Below are 21,816 nucleotides of genomic sequence, written 5' to 3' on the forward strand. Positions count from 1 at the left end.
TTATTTTTAGGATAATGTCGAAAAACGGATGAACCGAGTGGGTACAGAATTTATAGATCAAGGTCAGCCCCGCGGTAAGGGTGGCATGAAATGGTGTAAGCCTTCCAAAGAATTAGAGTTACCTGGACGCGGATTGGCTACTCCCCCTGCCACTAGCCAATGGCTGGTGGTTGGTGCTCTGTGGGCCACACCATGATGTGTGTGTTTCATCCATGCTGTCCATCTATTTTTCTAGATCATTTTTGGATATGAGACCAAAAATTAGGTATATCCTAATCTCAAGTGGACCATATTACAGGAAACTGTGTTGAATGAACGTGGACCATTAAAAACTTTTTAGGGCCCATAAAAGCTTTGGATCAAAATGATCTTTCTTTTTTTTACTTCATTTAGGTCTGTATGACCTAATCAACAAATTGGATGTCAAATAAACAGTATAGTGGGCCTTAGGAGGATTTTAATGGTGGATATTCAATCATTGTTGTTTTCCTATGGTGTGGTTTATATGAGATTTATATCCCTCTCATTTTTGGGATCAAACCATAAAATGATCTGTAAAAATGGATGAATAGCATGGATGAAACACATACATCATGGTGGGGCCCATGGAGCACCGAAAACCAGCCACCGGACTAGTGGCAGGGGAAGTAGCCAATCCCTTTCCAAGTTACCCTAAGCAGCTAGGACGCGGATTTCCTGCGAAAGCCGCGCAAGGATTCCAGGTGGGGCCCACTACGCTGTTTGTGAGAAATCCAACCTGTCCATCCGTTTTTTAGTCACAGTTTAGGATATTTTACCGAAAATAAAGTGGATCCAAAGCTAAAATGGTCCACACAAGAGGAAACATTAGGGATTTTGTGACCACCGTTGAAATATTTATATAGCCACGAAAGGTTTGTATCGGTCTAAGTGTTTGGTTTTCTCAATTCATCCCACTAAAAATGACCTAATAAACGGTTTGTATGGCATATAAACATTAAGGTGGAGCCTAAGAAGGTTTCAATGGTAGGAATTCCTTTTCCCACTGTTTCATCTTGTACGGTCCAGTTGAGTTTTGGATCTTCCTAATTTTTTGTTCATATCCTAAAATGTGACTATAAAACGGATGGATGGGTTGGATTTCTCACAAACAATGTAGCTCCTGCGCAAGGCTTTCGCAGGAAATCTGCGTCCAAGCAGCTAAACCACTTGAGACTCTTCTCTAGAACCGAAGTAGTTAAACCAGTTAAAACAGGGCACTTTGCCCGCAAAAAGGTGATAATAACTTGTTCTAACTTTAGACCATTAGAGGGGACTTCTCCCAAAAAACCCTTGGATTGAGTCTCTTTGAAATGCAGGATTATGTGGTATTGAATTGCATTAGGTAGAATTAACATCATTATTATACAATTATGGTATTTTGGTATTTGCATTAGGTAAAATTAATACTATTATTAGACAATGATAATATTTTGACCATCCAATCTTATGTTTGGGATCAAAATTTTCTTTTGTAAAAGAATGCAATATTAAGTAAAACTTGTATTTGATAGACCATGTAATTGTAATGAACATGTGGAATTTCACTTATGTTTAGTGAACCATGTAATTGTAATTAACAATCACATTTCACAACAGATGGTAGTCACATGTATGCATATGCAACTCAAGTGTCGTGTGCAAAGGACCCATACGAACAGATAGCATGGATATATAAAACACATACATCAATATGGGCTCCACATATGTAGTAGATTTTGAAATCCATTGGAAATCTTATATCTTCTGTAGGGATGGGATGATGTCTGGATTAATACATTCCTTTCAATCACTTCCAAACCTGGATGGAATTTATAACCCATCAAATGTAATTCAATACCATGGGACTATTTGGTTGCAATTTATATGTGCCACAAGTACTGCCATACATCTTAAAATTATGATGTGTCATATACCCTTCACATGTTCTTCATATACCAAGTTGTACCTGTGGCACTATATATCATCAAGTGCCCCGTGTGTGACATGCAGGCTCATATATTTTCAAAAGTGCCGCAATATGTGCGACATATATATATATATATATATATATATATATATATATATATATATATATATATATATATATATATAAGGAAAAGGTACTATGCACTCAACCTCACGATGAGCTCCCGTGAGGTTGAGCTATGTGGGCCCCATCGTGATGCATGTCAACCATCAACACCGTGCATTTAATGGGTGCCCTCTAAATCATGGGATATCCCAAAAATCAGCCGTATATGGAACTCAGGTGGGCTATACCATCTAAAATCATGTGAAGACACCGTTAAAACATATAAAAGCACTTGGTGGGGCCCACCTGAGTTTTGAATGCTGCTAAAACTTGGTCTGAACCCTCATATAAGTGGGACACACATAATGGATGGGCTGAATTTGCAAACCACATTGCGGTGGGCCCAAAAAATGATTATGAATGTTTTAATGGTGCACCGCCCCTCCCCACTTCTGTATGTGGTGTGGCCCACACAAGTCACAGATTGACTTGATTTTTGGGACATAGGCCCACGATGGAATGGTGCATCTGACTGATGGGGTAGATGTTTGAAACGCATCACGATGAGGCCCACACAACTCGATCTCATGGGACGGACTCGTGAAGTCGAGCGCATAGTACCTTTTCCCACACACACACACACATATATATATATGACAATCCTTGTTTAAAGTGTTCGACAATCATCATTAGCTAGTCCAAGATAGCAAGGCTAGGAGGGCTCACTGGTGTTCGTAAAGAGCCAAATAACTTCTCAGGCGGCCGAACTTTGAACGGGCTTTGTGTTTTACACTATCGGTGGTAAACATCTAGAGGTATAGGGGACATCAATGATAAATTAGAACTGTGGGGCCCACCATGAGTTATATATATGTTTTACCCACCCTGTCCATCCGTTTTAGCAGCTTATTTTAAGGCATGAGTCTAAAATTGAAGCATATCCAAAGCTCAAGTGGACCACAGGATAAGATATGATCATGTGAATTGAACACCTACTGTTGAAATCTTAATGGGCGCAGAGTTTTTGGTTCTAGCTGATATATGTATTTTCCATCATCCATGTTTGTGTCACCTTATGAGCAGGTTGGATGACAAATAAACATCACTACAGGCCCTAGGAAGATTTCTGCAGTGGACAACATTATTCCTACTGTTTCCTGCGGTGGGGTCCACTTCAGCTTTGGATATGTTTTAATTTTGGGCTCAACCTCTGAAGTGAGATTAAAAAATACATGAGCCACGTGCATTTACGGTGGGTCCGAAAAATTTAAAGAGTTTAAATTGTTTTTTTGTTATTTGGTACGCAATCCGCTCACGAACTGTGGAATCTCATTCTCACTTTTGCAGCGAGCCCTATTGGTTGGAGGGAAAAGGATTGGCTACTCCCCCTGCCACCAGCCAATGGCTGGTGGTCGGTGCTCTGTGGGCCCCACTATGATGTAAGTGTTTCATCCATGTTGTCCATCTATTTTTACAGATCATTTTAAAGTATGAGACCAAAAATGAGCTATATCCCAATCTCAAATGGACCACATTACAGGAAACAGTGTTGAATGAGTCTCGACCATTAAAAACATTTTGGGGTCATAAAAGCTTTGGATCAAGCTTATTTTTGTTTTTTCCCTTCATCTGGGCCCGCATAACCTAATCAATATATTGGATATCAAATAAACAGTACAGTGGGCTTAGGAGGATTTTAATGGTGGATATCCAATCACTATTGTTTTCATGTGGTGTGGACTACCTGAGATTTATATACCTCTAAGTTTTTGGTTCAAGCCCTAAAATGATCTTTAAAAATGGATGAACGGAGTGAATGAAACATATACATCATGGTAGGGCCCACAGAGCACCGACCACCAGCCACGGGGCTGGTGGCCGGTGGAGTAGCCAATCCGTTCCCTGGTTGGAGGATCAAGCGCTAAGCAATGTTACGGACGCGGATTAGTCACTGACAGGTTGTGAGCAGCGAGTCCGCTAATGAAGTGACATCACCAGGTTCTGTGCGCCTCACTATGACATATGTGTTATATCCACACCGTCCGTTCACTTTTAGATATCATTTTAAGTCATGAACCAAAGAATGAGGATAAAAATCTATAATAGACCCTACCACAGAAAACAGTGGGGAGAGTGATTCCCACCGTTGAAATTATCCTAAGGCTCACCATAATGTTTATTTGAAATTCAACCTGTTCAAAAGTTAAAAAAGACATGAAACAAGAGAAAACACAAATATCAACTTGATTTAAAACTTTAGTGGCATTTAGAAGTTTCTAATGGTGGGCGTCACTGTCCCCACTTTTTTCTATGCTGGGGTCCACCGGAGCTTTGGATTTAAATGATTCTTTGGATATTGCCCTAAAATGATCTCTCTAAATGAATGGAGGGTGTGGATACAAAAAATACATCGTGGTGGGGGCCCACGAAACTTAGTGACGTCACTTCGGTAGCGAGTCTCGCTACTCAACCTGTCGGTAGCTAATCCGCGCCCCAATGTTACCGCGTTCCCAGATTGCGTTGGAGAGCGGATTGGTTGTGACCCCGTTGTCTCTATTCCCGAGGCTGTGTGGAGTCCACGGAGATGTCCGTGAAAAATCCAATCCGTCTATCTGTTTAGAAAGACTACAAGAGGATAGGGTTTTAGGGTCAGTTTGGGCGGTGGGATTAGAAGGGATTAAGTAGGATGGGATTAAAAAAATAATTAATAGCCGGGGGATAAAATTAATGCCATTCTTTGTTGATAATAAAGTGGCACATTGAATGGACCCGCCATCATTTGAAATTACTGATGATAACACACGTGTTATATCAAAACTGTTCATTTGTTTTGTAACCTAATTTATTGAGGTAGATCCAAAACTTATGCAGCCCCTAAGAAGTTTTCAATGGTAAGTACTCAATCCCGGTTGCTTTCTAAGGTGGGGTCCACTTGAGCTTTAGATTTACTTGATTTTTTGGCCCATGCTCTAAAATAATCTCAATAAATAGGTGGACGGTGTGAATATAGCCCACACATCATGTTGGGACCTACACAACTTCCCAAACATTGAGTGAAATTGGTACGGTACTAATGCAATTTCATTTAAAGTAATTCCAAGCTTTTACATTCTTCCCAAACATGGAGTGAAATTGGCACAGGACCATATGAATCCCATCCAACCTAATCCCTTCTAATCCCACCGCCCAAACTGACCCTTAGAAGTCAGGCAGATCCAAAAGTCATTTGGTCCATACACACGAAACAGTGGTAATTGAACGGCTATTGAACGGTTGGCGATGACACATGTTTTGTATCATCATGATATTTGTTCCTACAGTTTGAAAGGTAATAATTCTATGAAAAGTTTGGATGGAATATAAACATCATGTTCAGCTCCAGGAAAGTTTCAACGGTGGATGTTGCTGTTCTCACTGTTTTGATGGTGTGGCCCACATGAGTTTTGGATCTGCCTGATTTTTAAAATCCTATCCTATTGTGCTCTTTAAAAAGAGATGGACAAAGTGGATTTTCAAAAGACATATCTGTGGACCCCACACTCGTTATCGTGCATCCTAACTGTCCCTAAGGTGATGATGGGTAACCTCCACTTGAAGAGTCGATGCCGCAGCCACACAAACATAGGACATCTTATGTGAGTTGAAGCCATTCATCTGGACATGCTCGTGGCCATAAAATAGGCCAGTCCAGTCATTGGTGGGCCAGGTCTTAGAGAAATGGACACTTTACGTTGAATTGGATCTGTCCCAGTTCTGGCTGATTGCTTAGGGCCTCTTTGTTTGGGTGGTGGCCAAAATAGAGAATTTCAACACATTTACTGCCAACATGGGCACTTTAGATGGGACGGTATATGAGCCATCGTAGAAAATGAGGTATACAACATTCTCAAGTGGACTACATTACAGGAAGCAGTGTTGAATGAGCTTCAACCATTAAAAACCTTCTGGGAGCCAAACAAGTTTTGGATCAAGCTAATCATTGGTTTTTTACCTTCATCTGGGCATTTTTGACCTAATCAAGAGATGGGATATCAAATAAACAGTACAGTGGGCTTAGGAGGATTTTAATGGTGGATATCCAATCAATATTGTTTTCCTGTGGTGTGGTCCACCTGAGACTATATATCCCTCTCATTTTTGGAATAAAGCCCTAAAATAATATGTAAAAATGGATGAACGGAATGGATGAAACACATACATCATGGTTGGGCCCACAGAGCACCGACCACTAGCCACCGGGCCGGTGGCAGGGGGGAGAAGCCAATCCGTTTCCCTAAAATCAAGTATACATGTCTTGGGCCAGGTCACGTCCTGTTTGGCCTGGAAATGGATTGCGTGCTGTGTAACACACCACCACCTCCGTGGTGTGTTTACATCAACAAGTTCTGTGGGCCGCACCATAATGTATGTGTTATATCCACACCGTACATCCATTTAAAGAGATCATTTTAGTAAATTATCCCAAAAACGAGTAGATCAGAAGCTAAAGTGGACCACACCACAAAAAGTAGAGGGGATTGAACGTCTACCATTGAAAATTTCTTTGGGGGCATAGAAGTTTTGGATCAATCTGATTTTATTTTATTTTTTTGCCTTTTATCCACGTCTGTATGAAATCATGAACAGTTTGGATGGCAAATAAACATCATTGTGGGCCCCAGAAAGGTTTCAACGGTGGCAATCATGGTCCACACTGCTTTGGCAGGCGTGGTGAACGGACGCAGATTTCCTCCTAAAGCCATTCGTAGGAAGTTCCTGCGATGGGATGTTAGGTGGGGCCCACCGTGATGTTTGTGAGAAATACACTCCGTCCATCTATTTTTCGGAGGAAACAATGGGGATTTAGTGACCACCGTTGAAAATTTTGTATGGCCACAAAAGTTTCATATCAGGCTAAGGATTTTGTGTTTCCCTTCGTCCTGGTGGGAATGACCTTATAAACTGTTTGGATGGCATATAAACATCAAGGTGGTTCCCAGGAAGGTTTCAACGGTAGGAAACCCTTTCACTAATTTTCCCTTTTGTATGGACCCTTAGTTTTGGATCCGCCTGATTTTTGGTCCCGTCTTAAAATGATTTGGAAAACAGATGGACGGAGTGAATTTCTCACAAACATCACAGTGGGCCCCGCCTAGCTAGAAGGAAATCTACGTCCGTGGTGAATCACCTCTTCAGTTTTGTCTAAAGCATAGTTCTAAAACATATTGGATTGACTGGGAAATTCGGTCCTGGGTCTGACTCAACGTTACCTTTGGGATTATGGCTGTCAATGGGTTGGGCCGGAGATTGTCTTCCACCCCAGATTCTCAACTGTTTGGACCGACCCTATTCAAAATTTTGATTTTACCGGGCCCATTCACACCCCTACTTAGGAAAACCCATTTGAGTCGACTCAACATCTTGACATGGCTCCGTCAGCCATTGTAGCGTCTGGAATATACCCTAATTTTGATATGCTGAGTCAAGGGGTAAGACGAGAAAAATATCTGATTTGTAAAGGAATTATGGATTAAGATTAAAAATATTTTGAGGTTGTTCTGGTGTAGAAAAAGAGGATTCTACTTTATTATTTTTTGTTACTGTTTGAGCAAAAGTTTTTAAGTTTTTCTGATGGTAGTGAGGTATTCTACTATGTTATTTTTTGTTGTTGTTAATTGGGGGATGGATGACCTAATATTTACTATCCAATGAATGATTGGTCCTGTCCCCAAAATCATCACAATCCAAATTATATAGCCTGCAGATCGACCGCTGATGTAAAAAGAGAAAGTAGCTCCAGTTTCCTTGATCAGTGCAGTACAACAGGAGACCTCATCATATGACTTCTTGAGAATGATTTCTCTCAAACTGAGCCCAACAAACATAAATGAATAGCAAACATTAGGACCTGTTTGGTTGCCACTTGAAAACCTGAGTCCATCACATTTTAGTTAACATAATTATGAATTAGAGATTTTCATAAGGACGGTAAGGATTAAATAAAATACTGATTTAATCCTCAGAAAATCTCTCTAATATGCAATTACTGCTAACTAATATGCAAATAGGTATGAGATTTTCTTATTAATAACCATGTTTAATCAGCTTGGGGCCTTTGAACAGAAGAAACTTGCGGGTATCTCGGCATATAGAAACAACAAAGCAAGGGTTTCACTCAGATTATCAAGGGCTGTCGATGCTGGACTTTGATACTGTGTTAATCTTTAAGGGTACAATACTAAATAAAGAGTTCATCTCTAATATATAAACTGTCAAAATACATAGTCATCATCATTAGAATCTAAGGGGCCTGTTTGGGTGCCACTTAAAAATTGAGTTCATCTCATTTTAGTTAATCATGATTATGTATTAGACCAATAATAGAACCGAGTATTTATATAAATATGATCTCTACAATGTAATTGATATTAACTAAAATGAAATGAACTCATTTTTAAGTGGCACATAAACAGGCTCTAAGCCATATTCCAACTAGTTGGGGTCAGCTACATGAATCTTCTTCTGCCATTCCACTCGATCGAGGCGTATCCTCAGTTAAACAATTACCAAAGTATAAAGTAAGAAAAATACCTAGACAAAACCCACAAACACACTCAAATGTAAACAGAACTACAAATGGTTCTCTTAATTGAGAAGCATAGACAGACATAAACATCTAACAAGTGGGTGTAGTAGGAAGTAACAAAAATGCAGATTTCCTGAATTATAAGTTTGTGTATTCCATTCATGGTTTTAAAACTCAGACCGAGTCTGGTGCGCACCTGAGCTGACTTGGACTCAAACAGACCTAATACGGTTCAGTAGACAAGTCACCTAGATAATTCGTCCCAAACTTAGACGAGTCAACTCGATTCAAGACTGAATGAGTTGGTCCGTCTTTTAACCATTATTCCATGTGATTGGTTACAGACTTGGTTTTCAGTTCATATAAATGGACCCATGGTTCAGTGATCTGAACTGTTGGTATAGTTTGATCTAATTCAGATTAGCCAGTGCATCAACATCTTCGGTAGGACAATCCTGACACTTAAAAATGTGTCAGGCAAATAGATGGTTGGGGAAGAAAATATTGCACTAAAGTCCACATTCAACCAAAAAAGGCTAAAATAATGAATAGGATCTTCCAGTCTAGTGCATGATTGGATGGGTCCCATCATATCTGCAGCTTGGATCACCAATCGGGTCCCTTTTGTACAAAACTGAAAACCAAATGAGCTGCAGAAACTCCCGGGCCAAGCATTGGATAATAAATACCTCATCCATCCATTTAAGAGACTTCACAAATAACAACGATGAGGCGTGCTTCATAACCATTAAGCTTGATGCAAGATTTTATTGGGTTTCTCTAATATATAGTACTGGATGGTATTCTCCTCAGTGAAGGCTTCTAAAATATAAAAATTCAGAAAAAATTCATCTGTGGGAGACCAGAATTGACGACTCGTCCAGAGTCAACTCGGACTCGGTTGAGTCCAACCCAGTTTGGCACCACTAGTCAGGATTGAGAATAGAGTGTGACTTGGCCCAACTCTACTTAAGACCGAACAAGTCGGTCAGAGTTCTTTTTTTTTTTTTTTTTAAATGGTGGGAAAGGCAGAAAAGATGAGAAAAAGCATACCTATTTGCATAAGATGGGCTAAGGCCCCAAGCTTATTAAACATGGTTTACAATGGAATGATATAAAAATCTACAGCTCGAGAGTGATCTTGATCTTCGACCAAATAATGAGAATGCTGCGAGAGAAAGAGGCAATTTGCAGCATGTGTCCCAGTGTGGCACGTGAGTGTGGATCCAGATCACTCATTTGGTTGGGGTGACCATGAATATGCCCTGACCCAACAATCCATGCAACAAGTGGGCAACACATACACACTGGAATAGATAGTCATCTTCTTTTTTTCTTTTTCTTTTTCTTTTTCTTTTTTTCTTTCTAACAATCTATCTTTCTCATAGATGTATGGCCCGCCTGATGAGTGGACTGGCCTGTTTTTATGGTCAGGCATGTCAAGCCGATCCCCGCCTGATGACTATTCACCCATATGTCACACGTGCTATATTGGGATGCGTTTGCACAATACCTCTTCAGCCTCACCTTGAGCAAATTGCTGCAACACTCATGAGATTCTAGAGCATGCTTGGCACTTCATGACTGGGAGTTTTAAAAGATACATAAAAAACATCACATGGCACATTTAAAGTTCATCATGGGCCTTTCCTTCAGGAGGCAGCAAAGGTGCATGGAATTCAAGAAGGTATCTCGTAGCCAAAGATGCATATAGTGCCGCGCCATAAGGAAGCACATCTTCATTGACAGTGAAATAGGGGGAGTGTGGAATTTGGAGTGTCCCATGTGACTCATTCCTCATCCCAAGGAAGAAGTAATATCCAGGCACAACATCTGTGAAAAAGGAAAAATCTTCCGATCCTGTCATTGGTTGCATTTCTCTGACATTCTTGATGCCCAGCATATCACCGGCAACATTTCGGAAGTGCTCATGCAGGTCTTTGTTATTTAAAGTAACGGGAAATGACGGGAGGCCATTTACACGGAAATTGACAGTTGCGCTACACCTCTGTACAGCTGCTTGTCCAACAATGACCTGTCACTCGCATTTGGAAGAGGATTAGTAGAAATGTTAGGTCAGTTTAAACTCCTTTATAGGTGAGACTAGGGGTGTGTTTGGATGCATTATCAAATTGGATCACAATAATCAGCAAAATAAAGTGGAATGAACCAAATTGTTATTACCTTCTTTTCCATTCACATTTGAGAATTGGGCCCCAAATTGCAATTGCATTACTTTCGAGCAGGGCTCGAGAGCAGCTAACTGAAATTTGGGAACTAATTCCTTCTACGACTATTAGAAATTGTTATTTTGTCATTTACTGTTTGATTGAATTGAATGTTCGTAATTCAATACTTTAGGCACCCACAATGGATGAGTTTCAGATTGAAAATTCAAACTCAAATTGATGAAAGTTTGAATGGCTTTGATTGAACTATGAAAATATGTGGCCCACAAGTCCATCGGATGGCCCATATTGATCAAACCAGTGGAATCATCTAACAGGCGAGTAAAATTTACTCGCCCGTCCAGGGGCGAGTAGAATTTACTCACCTGGCACTGTGCGGAAGAACAACGATATTTGGACGGCTATACCTCCCTCGTTTTAAATCAGATTCAGATGATTCTTGGGTAAATTGTGTAGTACTCAAAAAGATTTATGCAATGGTGGTGAAATTTCTAGAACCAGATTTGTAGATTGTGAGTTATGGGCCACACAAGTGAACAGTGTTGAGCTGTCCAGACTTTTTGAATTCACTGAATTTTGAGACTTGATTTGACACTCAGAGGATAAAAATAGCTTTTCAAAAGTACCAAGATCTCATGATTTTGATCAATGCTGATGCGATCCATGGTCTGCATCGATGAAGGGTCCTGCATGGTTTAACTGTTCCTTTTTTATTTTTCTTTTTTTACAGTTTTGCCATCTTGACCCAGATCTGATTTAAACCAGATTTAAACCAAATCTTTCACTCCAAAATTTGCAAATCATTGTTGAGATTTGAAACTAAGCACGAAATTGAACTCATATGTGATACAAATGGCATAAATGTATGAAAAAACCAAAAATCCACAACTACCCTCTAAACTAGAAATTTCTAAATTTTCCTTGTAACAAACCTCATTCTCAGATTTGAGCGATTACAATCCTATCCATGCATCCTATGATCAGGATTTTAACACCTAATTTTGAAATGCCCTTACTAATGCCCAGATTAATCTCTCATTTTGCAGGGATGACATGGAGAAAGTCTATAAATAGCCTTGCAAGTCTCAAGAAAAGGGCCTTTGGATCTTTGGAATTCTCATGTGCTGAGATTATCAAATACAAGAAAGAGAAAAGGGAGAATTTTTAGAGAAGAAAGAGAGAAAGAAGAAGATTTCTTTAGTTGGATCGGATTATTGGAGTCATAAGAAGATTTCTTTAGTTTGATTGGATTATTGGAGTAATTTTCTCATCACTTGTGTACTTCTAGCTCACCATGCTAGAACCAAAGAGCCAGTGGCGACTCCAAATTTTGGGTGATTTGAGGTGATCTACCCGCCATTTATCACAAATACACTTGCCTTCAAAATGAATCCTAACTACAATTTGATAATACCTCTTCAATTCGTTGCCGGAGTTGTGAAAAGCTTTCTTTAGAGAAGGCCCGGAAGGTGCCGGCAATGGTAACAGAATCTGGAATAACATTGAATGTGCTGCCACCTTGGAATTTTGCTACCGTTACTACCTGCAAGTGCACATAAATTGTTCAGCTTAGATTCCAAGGGCAGGTTAAATGGACGGAGACCATGTTCCACAAGTTAGAAAACATGTGCTTAATCATAACCATATGGTTGATGAAAGATGCAAATGAAATATATTTTGAGCAATTCAAATCATTTAGTTGGGAAACTCTTCTCTTGATAATTGAAGAAAACGGTCACATTCAAAATCAACAAATAATTTTTGTAAATGTCATGCACACGGAATTAAACAAGAAGATTAACATAAATAAAATGCGCATCAGTGTCATGAAGGGCTGCAACATGATTGGCCCAGCCATAGTTACTAAAAATGCATACAATACGCATATTCGCTGTTTCTTTGTGAAAAACGAACCATTTGCATATTTTTTATAATTACAGACTAATTCGCGTATTTATTGTCAATCACATATAAAACGTGTATAATACACAATTTATACAAATCCGCACATAATATGTTGTTAAAAATAATTTATTTATTTATTTATTTTTTTATTTTTTTTAAAAAAAAAGCCCAAGTTCTGCTCTCTCTTCTTCCTCGTTCCGTTCTTCTCTCTTCCAGCCACTGATTCATGGAAACTTGTTTCTTAAGATAGGACCATTGGATTTATATATTTTAAAAAAAAAAAACATTCAACAAATTTCCACCAATCCTTGGTTAGATAGTCAAATAAGCATAAATTTCGGTATGATAAATCTCAATTGGGACCCACGATTTGAAGAGTTTATGTAACTCTTGCAATTTCTATGTGCATGTGTATCACCTATAACTTTCTGCCAGAGTATCAAAGTTTTTCTCAAAAAATCAAGGCCACGGAGATTAATATATTTTATACTATGGTCAAGTATAATGCTTGAAAAGCCGGCACTCAAAACCTGCACACTTGTTATTTTATAACCAACATGGAACTGACTAAATTGTGGAAATCACTGTCTCTAAGTCATATTCCAAAAACTAAGATTCCTTGAGCAATCTTAATCATTGATATGGGGACACTTTTTTGTCAAATTAGGGCTTTAGATTTTTCATTTTTAACCATCCAAAACGTCCCCTAATCTGACGGCTAGATGATGAAATAAGCATGGTTTTTTTATACAGGATACAACTAAATTAATATTCATAACTTGGTCAATTTAATTTGTATTCGTTATGGGCCACGTATGTAATTTCTAAGGGTGTGTGTATCATCCATTCCGCTCCTGAATGTTAAAGTTTTCTTCCAAGGAAAAGGCTATCGCTGGCAAAGGAGTTTGTTTTACCTCTTTCACGACTCAGGATCCAGCCTAGGCATGGTATTCAAAAACAGCTACATCATGGCCATAACAGCCATCGACCAGTATGTGATGCAGAGCCATTAAACCCAATTTCATTAAAGGGGGGGTGTAATGGGCCAATATGGGGCTGATACATTTTTCATTTCTTTTAAAAAAATTATATATATATTGACCGTTACAAGGCTCTAATAGCCGTTACGGCCCTGGCCATTAACCCCGTTGTTACCATAATAGAATACCTTGAGCATGTGTTGCTGCGCACTAGCCTACATGCTGAGTAGTTCGATGACTAAAACAATCCATGATGTTGAATCTACTTTGTATGAGCCCCCTTAAGAAAAGCATGCTAAACAAAGTATTGAGACTGACAATCATTAGATAAATTCAAGACAACTAAAATTGAATTTTTAGTGGAAAATTAAAGATTATGATTATTACTGAAGTGTGGTCATAGAAAAATATATTATTAACATGGAAGATTCAAATCATAGTACAATCTCCGCATGTGAGTTTCACCCAGTGTAATGACACATGTTGGATATGGAGGCTAAACAAACACTTGCTATGGTTTTTTTTATTGAAGTCATTTCCTTTACATGCAAGGTGTGCCGAATTTGTTACAAATCAGTAGCTGCAGACCCCAATACGCATTACGAGGTCATAATGATGTGGCCTTCAAAAAGTGAACCACAACAGCTGTTACGGAGGCCATTACCACCAAATGACAACCGTAATGGTCTAAAAACGGCCATGTTTATTTTATTAAAACCCTTCCAAATCTTTCTCTCTTTTTTTCTACTTTTCTTCCTTTCCTTCCCATTTCTCCTCCTTCAATTTCAACTCACCTTGTGCACAGAAACAAGAAGCTCATCATTTAAGGTTTTTGAACAGATTAAAGCTCCAGGGACCTTTTTTGAGGAAATTCAAAAATAGAGGTAAGTGGGTTTTTTTTAAAAAAAAAAAAATTGTTGGAAGCTGTTAGTATGATGATTAAAAGATCAAATCAACCACATCTTGCTAGATTTGTGATCGATTTGGTACTTCTTCAGCCATATTTATTTCATTTTAATATTTTATTTTTTATATAAAAAAGTAAAATATTATTATTATTATTATTTTTATGAATATTCATTTTGGAATAGTCTAATAGATGTTGCATGATTAGGTCTACAACACCATGCCTTAGATTAAAATTGGTATGATCATTTTGTATTTTTTAAAAAATCTTTTTAAACTTCTCTGATTTTCAGATGAACAATGACTGTGGAAAAAATGCCCTTTTTTTAATGTTCAAAACCTAGTGTTGATGCTTGGAAAATATGTAGCATGATTAGGTGCACAAAACCATTACTTAAATTAGGAGCGATATGCTAATTTAGTATTTATTATTATTATTATTATTTTCTGGCTATTTTCACATGAACAGCAACTATGAGCAAAAATCGCCAAAATTTCTATTTTTTTTTATGTTCAATATTCATTTTGGAATACTCTAACATGTGTAAGATGATTAAGTGTACAAAAACATGCCTTAGACTAGAGTGATATGGTAATTTGCTTTTTTCTTTTAAAAAAAAAAAAAAAAAAAATCTATTTTTGTATATTTTCACATGAACAGTAACTATAAGTAAAAACCCACAAATATTTTATGTTTATTTTTGTCCAATATTCATTTTGGAATACTCTTAACATGTGTAGGATGATTAGGTGTGCAAAACCATGCTTTAGATTATTCTCGATATGCTATTTTACTTTTTTTTACTTTTTTTATTTTTTGGCTATTTTTCGCATGAAGAGAAACTACAAGCAACCCCCTTTTTGTGTTTGTGTGTCCAATATTCATTTTGGAATACTCTATCATATGTAGGATGATTAGGTGTACAAAACCATGCTTTAAATTATTCTTGATATGCTAATTTACTAATTTTTAATTTTTTATTTTCTGCCTATTGTTGTGTTAGCCAAGAAGCTTACTGCAACCACAACCAGGGTTTTCCTAAATCAAGCATGTCTTAAGGATGTAGAAGGTTCTTCTCAAATGAGTAAAAGAGACTGGTAGGCTTTCATGACAAACTTACAAATAACAATAAAGCTGAATCATATAGAGCAAGTGATCTACATAGCTGAGTTAGCTAAGCCCACGCGACCTCACGGCTACATTTACCAACCTGGCACTTAGATAAGACCCCCAATCTGTTGATCAGGTGGACACAACTCATACATGGTGTGTGTTTTGGGCCCACTTGATGCTGGACCAACCAGATCTTTCAGACCAAGTCATTTCCAAGACAGAGCCCACCTAATGCACAGCTTAAAATTCTCATAAACGTGCCTGGTTGGAACGTGTGGCCTAAGCAAAGCTCCCACACAGGTAGTCTTGTTTATACCCATCTTCTGTTTCAAAAAACTACTGTTAAGAGATAGATAACTAAGATTAGACTTGGCAGGGAAGTCAAAATCTTGAAGAGAGTAGTCGAAGACTGAATCAAGATTGATGCATGATATGACTATCCAAAACCAAAAGGAGCGAAGGTTGTTGAAGAATAGACATGGTTTGTTGAACGAAATTGGTTTGGTTTGTCTCAATCACATAGGAATGTGAACATAGAAAAAAATGGGCTCATGAAAAGAGCTGAAATACCCTTGCATACGAAGCACGTGAACGGTTCCCAAAAACCAAACAGAAGAAATATACCTGTGAATCCAAGGGATCAGCCTCACGTGAAACAAGATGTTGCAGGCTAACAACTATGTTGGATGCCGCTAAAATCGGATCAATTGTGTGCTGAGGGACTGCCGCGTGACCTCCCTTCCCACTTATTACCGCCTCAAATAAGCCACACCCGGCCATAATTGCACCGGACCTGGAGGAGACCACACCGATGGGTGAGTGCAAGTAGACATGAAGCCCAAAAATGGCTTCAATATTCTCTAATACTCCATCTTCTATCATTCTATGTGCTCCCCCACATCCTTCCTCGGCTGGTTGAAAGAGAAGGACAACAGTTCCCTATTGCAATCACAATCACAACAACAACAGTGACATTTTTTTACCTCATAGCATTGCCTAAGAATCAAGTTGAAGAATTATGTAATCCACAGGCTGAGAATATGCATGGTATTATTGGGTCCTGAGTTCCTAAAAGTCAGGCCTGTTTGGTGATCCGTACCATTGTTCTAATGGGACCAACCGCAGGTGGACTATTCCCAATTACATTCCTGATAGGGCAATCCCAACCATTCGATCTGTAGCCTGCAAATAGACGTTTAAGAAAAACAAGACGGAAACAGTCCATATTTCGGTGGAATGACGAAAAGATTGAATGGGCAGAATATTCCATGTTGGGAAATTTTTGGGCATGGTCTGTCAACAACAGAGCCCATCAGAACAATGGTCTGGATCACCAAACCATGGGACCCACTTGTTGGAACTCAGAGGTACACAGATCATTCATCTGAATCATACAATTCCTTCTATCAAATATTTGAAGTTGTATGAAATCATAAACAGAAATGGTTTCCCACATCATAAGAAATGAACCAAGAACCTTAAAACTGGCTTAAAGCCTTGCATCAGAAGCTGGAAATTAGCATATGTTGTTTTCTGTAAACAAACAACTGAAGGAATCCTTGACAGTCAATAGAAAATGTGATACATGAATCCATTTGAAATACAAATATAACAACCATCATGTAGGATCTTGATTGTAGCAACCTCAATGTGCAATTATGTGTATATTCAAGTTGAATAATTGTTATAATATAAAGTTGTATGCTTACATAAAGCTGAAAGTCAAGCTAGAACTGAATACCTCAAAGATTCTGAACTTGAAATCATCAGAGGTATGTAGTAATTGCACCCAAATTCCCACGGGGCATCATGGTCTGAACCAATCATCCGGCCAACTCCACCATATATTGGCCATGGCCAAATCAGGCTTCTTGGAAGGTCTAACTGCTTTGTCAGAAACGGGCCTGAAGATAGGTAGTGGACTCTCTGTTTTTTAGTTGAACACTTACAATCATCCAATGAGCCCGATGACCACGTGCCATAGTTGCTGGAAACCGCCACATCCACATCTCATACACATTATCATCACAGGAACTCTAAGTGCAATTTTCTTTAGTCAATTATGAAAATCATGTGTGGAGATAGAAGTACCCAGTAATCCATTGATTGTAATCAACTTGTTGATTATAATCAAAGCATGTAATAGACTATTAGATAGTGCTTGATTTAATCAACCTATATGATAGTCTATTACATTGTGCTCTCACTGCCAGTCCCGAGCCCAGATAAAGGAAGAGGGTTGCATCTGGTTGGCAGCCAGCATCAGACTTATGCCAAAACTTCCAACATGAATCCGAACACTGACATTTCAATGGCCCTTGATAGAGTGGAATGTCAGTAAAGGATTCATGCAGTCGACCCCAATTAGTTGGGACAAGGCTTAGGTGATGATGATGATGATACAGAAGTACCAAGTAATTACCTACAATGCAACCATATTGAAGACATCATGACATCATATGATGTATCACTAAGAACTCTTTATGTATATTCTATGTAACAAGGATCCTCCATTTTCCATAAAACTCAGCATGCGAACATGCCACAATGGGTATTAGGAAAAAACTTTTTTAACCTACAATATTGTTCTGTTTATCCACATATTCACATATGATATAGTTTATGCTTATTATGTAGTTTTAGTGTTCAAAAATCTTATGGGGAAGATGAGGAATATGAAAGACTAATGAAACCACTATTATGTCACTTTGATTAATTTTTAGTCCTGTCTTGAAATACAGGACTAGAAGCAATCCAGATGGCCTTAAGGTAAAGTTTGATTTTTCATGTCAACTGTAAATACATTGTAAATATGTAATTATTACTTTTTTAGACCGTTTGATAATCCGGGTGTATTTTCACTTTCAAATCCGGTCCAAAAAGATTGACTTAAACTTGTGGGCCGCACCATGATGTATTTGACATATCCATGCCATCCATCCATTTTACTGGAACATTTTTGGGCATGAGCTGAAACAACAGACAGACCCAACGTTGAAGTGGCCCACACCAAAGGAAAACGGTGTTCTTAAAACGTCCACCATTGAAGGTTGTTTCCTTCACTGGGCCCACATTGATGTTTATTTGTCATCTAACCTGTTCATAAGGTCACACGGACATGGATAAGGAGAAAACACAAATATCAGCTTGATCCAAATCCTCTGGGGGCCTCAAGAAGTATTTAAGTATCAAACAGTAGGCATTCGATTCATCACAGTTTCCTGTGGTGTGGTCCACTTGAGCTTCGGATCAGCCTCATTTTGGGCTCATGCCCTAAATTCAGTTGGCATAATGGATGAACAGTGTAGGTAAGCCACATACATCACAGTGAGCCCCATATTCACAGCTGCCCTCAATTTTAATGTTCAAAACGTAGGCTGTCAACATTTGCATTGGGAACGATGCAGAAATTACTTGGGTAAATAATTATTACCTATTTACAAGGTATTTACATGTGACATGAAAAATCAAACAGGCCCTAAGGTAAATCAAGAGCCTGATGACTAGGCTAATCATGTTAAGAAAAGCAGCCTGTTGAGGTAAAGAACAAGGTCTAAGATCCTCCACCCAAGGTCATGCACACTATCCTCAGGTTCCCAGTTGGTGCAAGAAGGGTCCATGCTTCAACAATCCAGCCATTTGAGGTTATGGGACCCACGGTGGATGGACCGTTTCCCAGATTGGGAGATCCATGGCATCCAATATTTTGGCCTTTTCTCAGATAATTGCAGACCATTGCTCTGTTGTTTTTCTCAACCAACTACTTACGGCTCACACTAGAAGGGTTAGTATTCCATTGAGGAGGTTCTTCCTAATGGTCCATACACTGACGGGCACATCAGATCAACAGTCTGGATCACTAGTATGGACCAAACTCGTAGCCTCATACAAACCAAAGACTCAAGGATACTATTACATATCCTTGGTACAGAATTAAAAAATAACAAAATAAAAAATAAAAAATAAAAATCCATATGGATACTAAAATCCCTCCGATCAGTGGCTAGAATCACCTGATTGATGTGATTTTGGGGGTATTTCTCATTCACTGTGGGAGCCAATAGACAAAGGGTCTAGATCTCATACACGTACAGTGCATGAGGATATTGAATGATTGATAACCAACTGTATATACCAATAGCATTGGTGCATTCCAGTGACACAATGAAGAAGAACGTAAGTTCCAACCTGTACTGTGTAAAAAAAATAAATAAATAAACAAACAAACAGAAAAAGTTCCAACCTCTACAGACCAATATGAAACTCATATAAACCAATGAAATTATTAAATATAACAAAACAGACGTCAGTGAATTGCTGAAGAGTCAAGAAATGCATCACAAACACATACAATTGACAAAAACAAGTTAAAATGACAAAAGAAATTAAGTAAAGGCAGATAAACAAACGTGGAAACAAGTTAGAGAAATCAGAACCTGCAAATTCTCAGGATGCTCTTGAAGGATCTTTGCAGCACCAAGCAGCATCGTGACGTGGGCATCGTGTCCGCAAGCATGCATCTTGCCCTCCACTTTACTCTTGTGCTCCCACTCCACACTCTCCTACACCAAAATCAACCCAATTCACAAACAAGTATGATATGCTACACCAATATCAACCCAATTCACAAACAAGTATGATATGCTTGGCAACGTGAAATTTAAATCTTTTTCTCATCCCCAATGGTCTTTGCTTTTCAATGGTCCAAACTGTTCAACTTGCAGGATCCTGTGATAGGACCATTGCGCAAAATCTCTCTATACCGCGATCTAATCCGTTCAAAAAGTGGCCCATTAAAGAACACTAACAGCCAACAATTAACAGGAAAAGAATCCCATTGATTCCATGGCTAGGATTTTTTTGTTAGGGGGTTTTTGGGGCACAACCCATTCATTACAGACCGGCCAGACGATTATTTGAAAAATAGAAAAAGAGATTGCTCATCCACACACTAGCTGGCTGAACTAGCACCACTGTTTTGCAGTTTTGCTTCACCCAGATTTTCAGCACATACAAGTAGTGTACATGACTCAGTGATCTATAGCATTGATATGATGGGCCCCACATCCTTCAATGATATCTTCTTGATGAGAAAATCACAACCGCTCGACTGGTGGTGCCCAGATACACTTCCAAGAAAGGAAATGCGGCAATGGTCCACATTGAACTGAAAGCGAGGATGAACGATCAAAGGCCAAAGATCTTCAAATTTGGGAGAATTCGGAGCATCGTCTCTCACTGGGACCCATCACATCTACGGTCTAGATCACTCGACATTGCGTCCCACTTGTAGACACTGAAAACCCATGAAGATACTGTGTTCTATGCATATACTGATCATATAATTCCTTAATTTCCTCATACACAGCAAAACACCAATCCCTCCACAACTCCAAACAACACCCAAAAACCATTATAAAAATAAAAAAAATAAATAAATAAATAAAAACAGAATCCACCATACACCTGCATTGGAAGAGCATCCATGTCGGCTCTTATCGCAACGAAAGGCGGCCCGCCGGTCCCAATAAAACCGACGATCCCCGTAATGGCTACAGGGTACTTATACCGAACACCCATCTCATCAAGCTCTCTCCTGATGAGCTTACTGGTCTCAAATTCCTCAAAACAGAGTTCTGGGTTCTCATGTATTCTCCTCCTGATATTCACCATCCAATCCACCAGCTCTGATTTTTTTGCATGGCTGAGATAGTCTGATGAGATTTTCGAGAACCCATTTGGATGGGATAGAGAAAAGGAGAAGATGGGTACGAGAATGAAGAGAATTAGAGACACCCATCTGTAGAAATCCATATTTTTATCTGCAACTGAGGTTTTTGGGAATCGGAAAGAGGAGATGAGACTGACAGTAAGAGATATGAACGATCCAGAGGAGGGTTGAGGGGCGTTATTTGATACTCTGCCAGCGTGTGATGCTTGATACGCAGGCACTCAGAAATTATACACGTGGCATATTTTAACTCAAAATAAACCGACTAAATTGTACAACCTGATATTTCTAAATTATAGTTACGAAATAAGATTGGTCGAAAGATCCTAACCTCTGATTTGTAGAAAGTTGTTTGATGAAATTGGACCGTTGGGTATTTTTCATTCTGAACCGT

At 38.8% G+C, this 21,816-nt stretch overlaps 1 protein-coding gene across 1 annotated transcript; it reads right to left on the bottom strand.

Annotated features, from left to right (window-relative positions):
• Window positions 1–10,149: 10,149 nt before the first annotated feature.
• On the bottom strand, window positions 10,150–21,549 carry LOC131217473 (IAA-amino acid hydrolase ILR1-like 4). Its single transcript, XM_058212416.1, has 5 exons — window positions 21,158–21,549; window positions 20,128–20,253; window positions 16,316–16,630; window positions 12,201–12,329; window positions 10,150–10,632 (listed from the first exon to the last, which is right to left on the bottom strand). Exons 1-5 carry the CDS (start codon window positions 21,503–21,505, stop codon window positions 10,225–10,227), a joined length of 1,326 nt encoding a protein of 441 aa, XP_058068399.1. The 5' UTR covers window positions 21,506–21,549; the 3' UTR covers window positions 10,150–10,224.
• Between the last annotated feature and the right edge of the window lie 267 nt (window positions 21,550–21,816).

This window comes from Magnolia sinica, chromosome 1 (assembly GCF_029962835.1).
Source record: "Magnolia sinica isolate HGM2019 chromosome 1, MsV1, whole genome shotgun sequence".
Taxonomy (NCBI): Eukaryota; Viridiplantae; Streptophyta; class Magnoliopsida; order Magnoliales; family Magnoliaceae; genus Magnolia; species Magnolia sinica.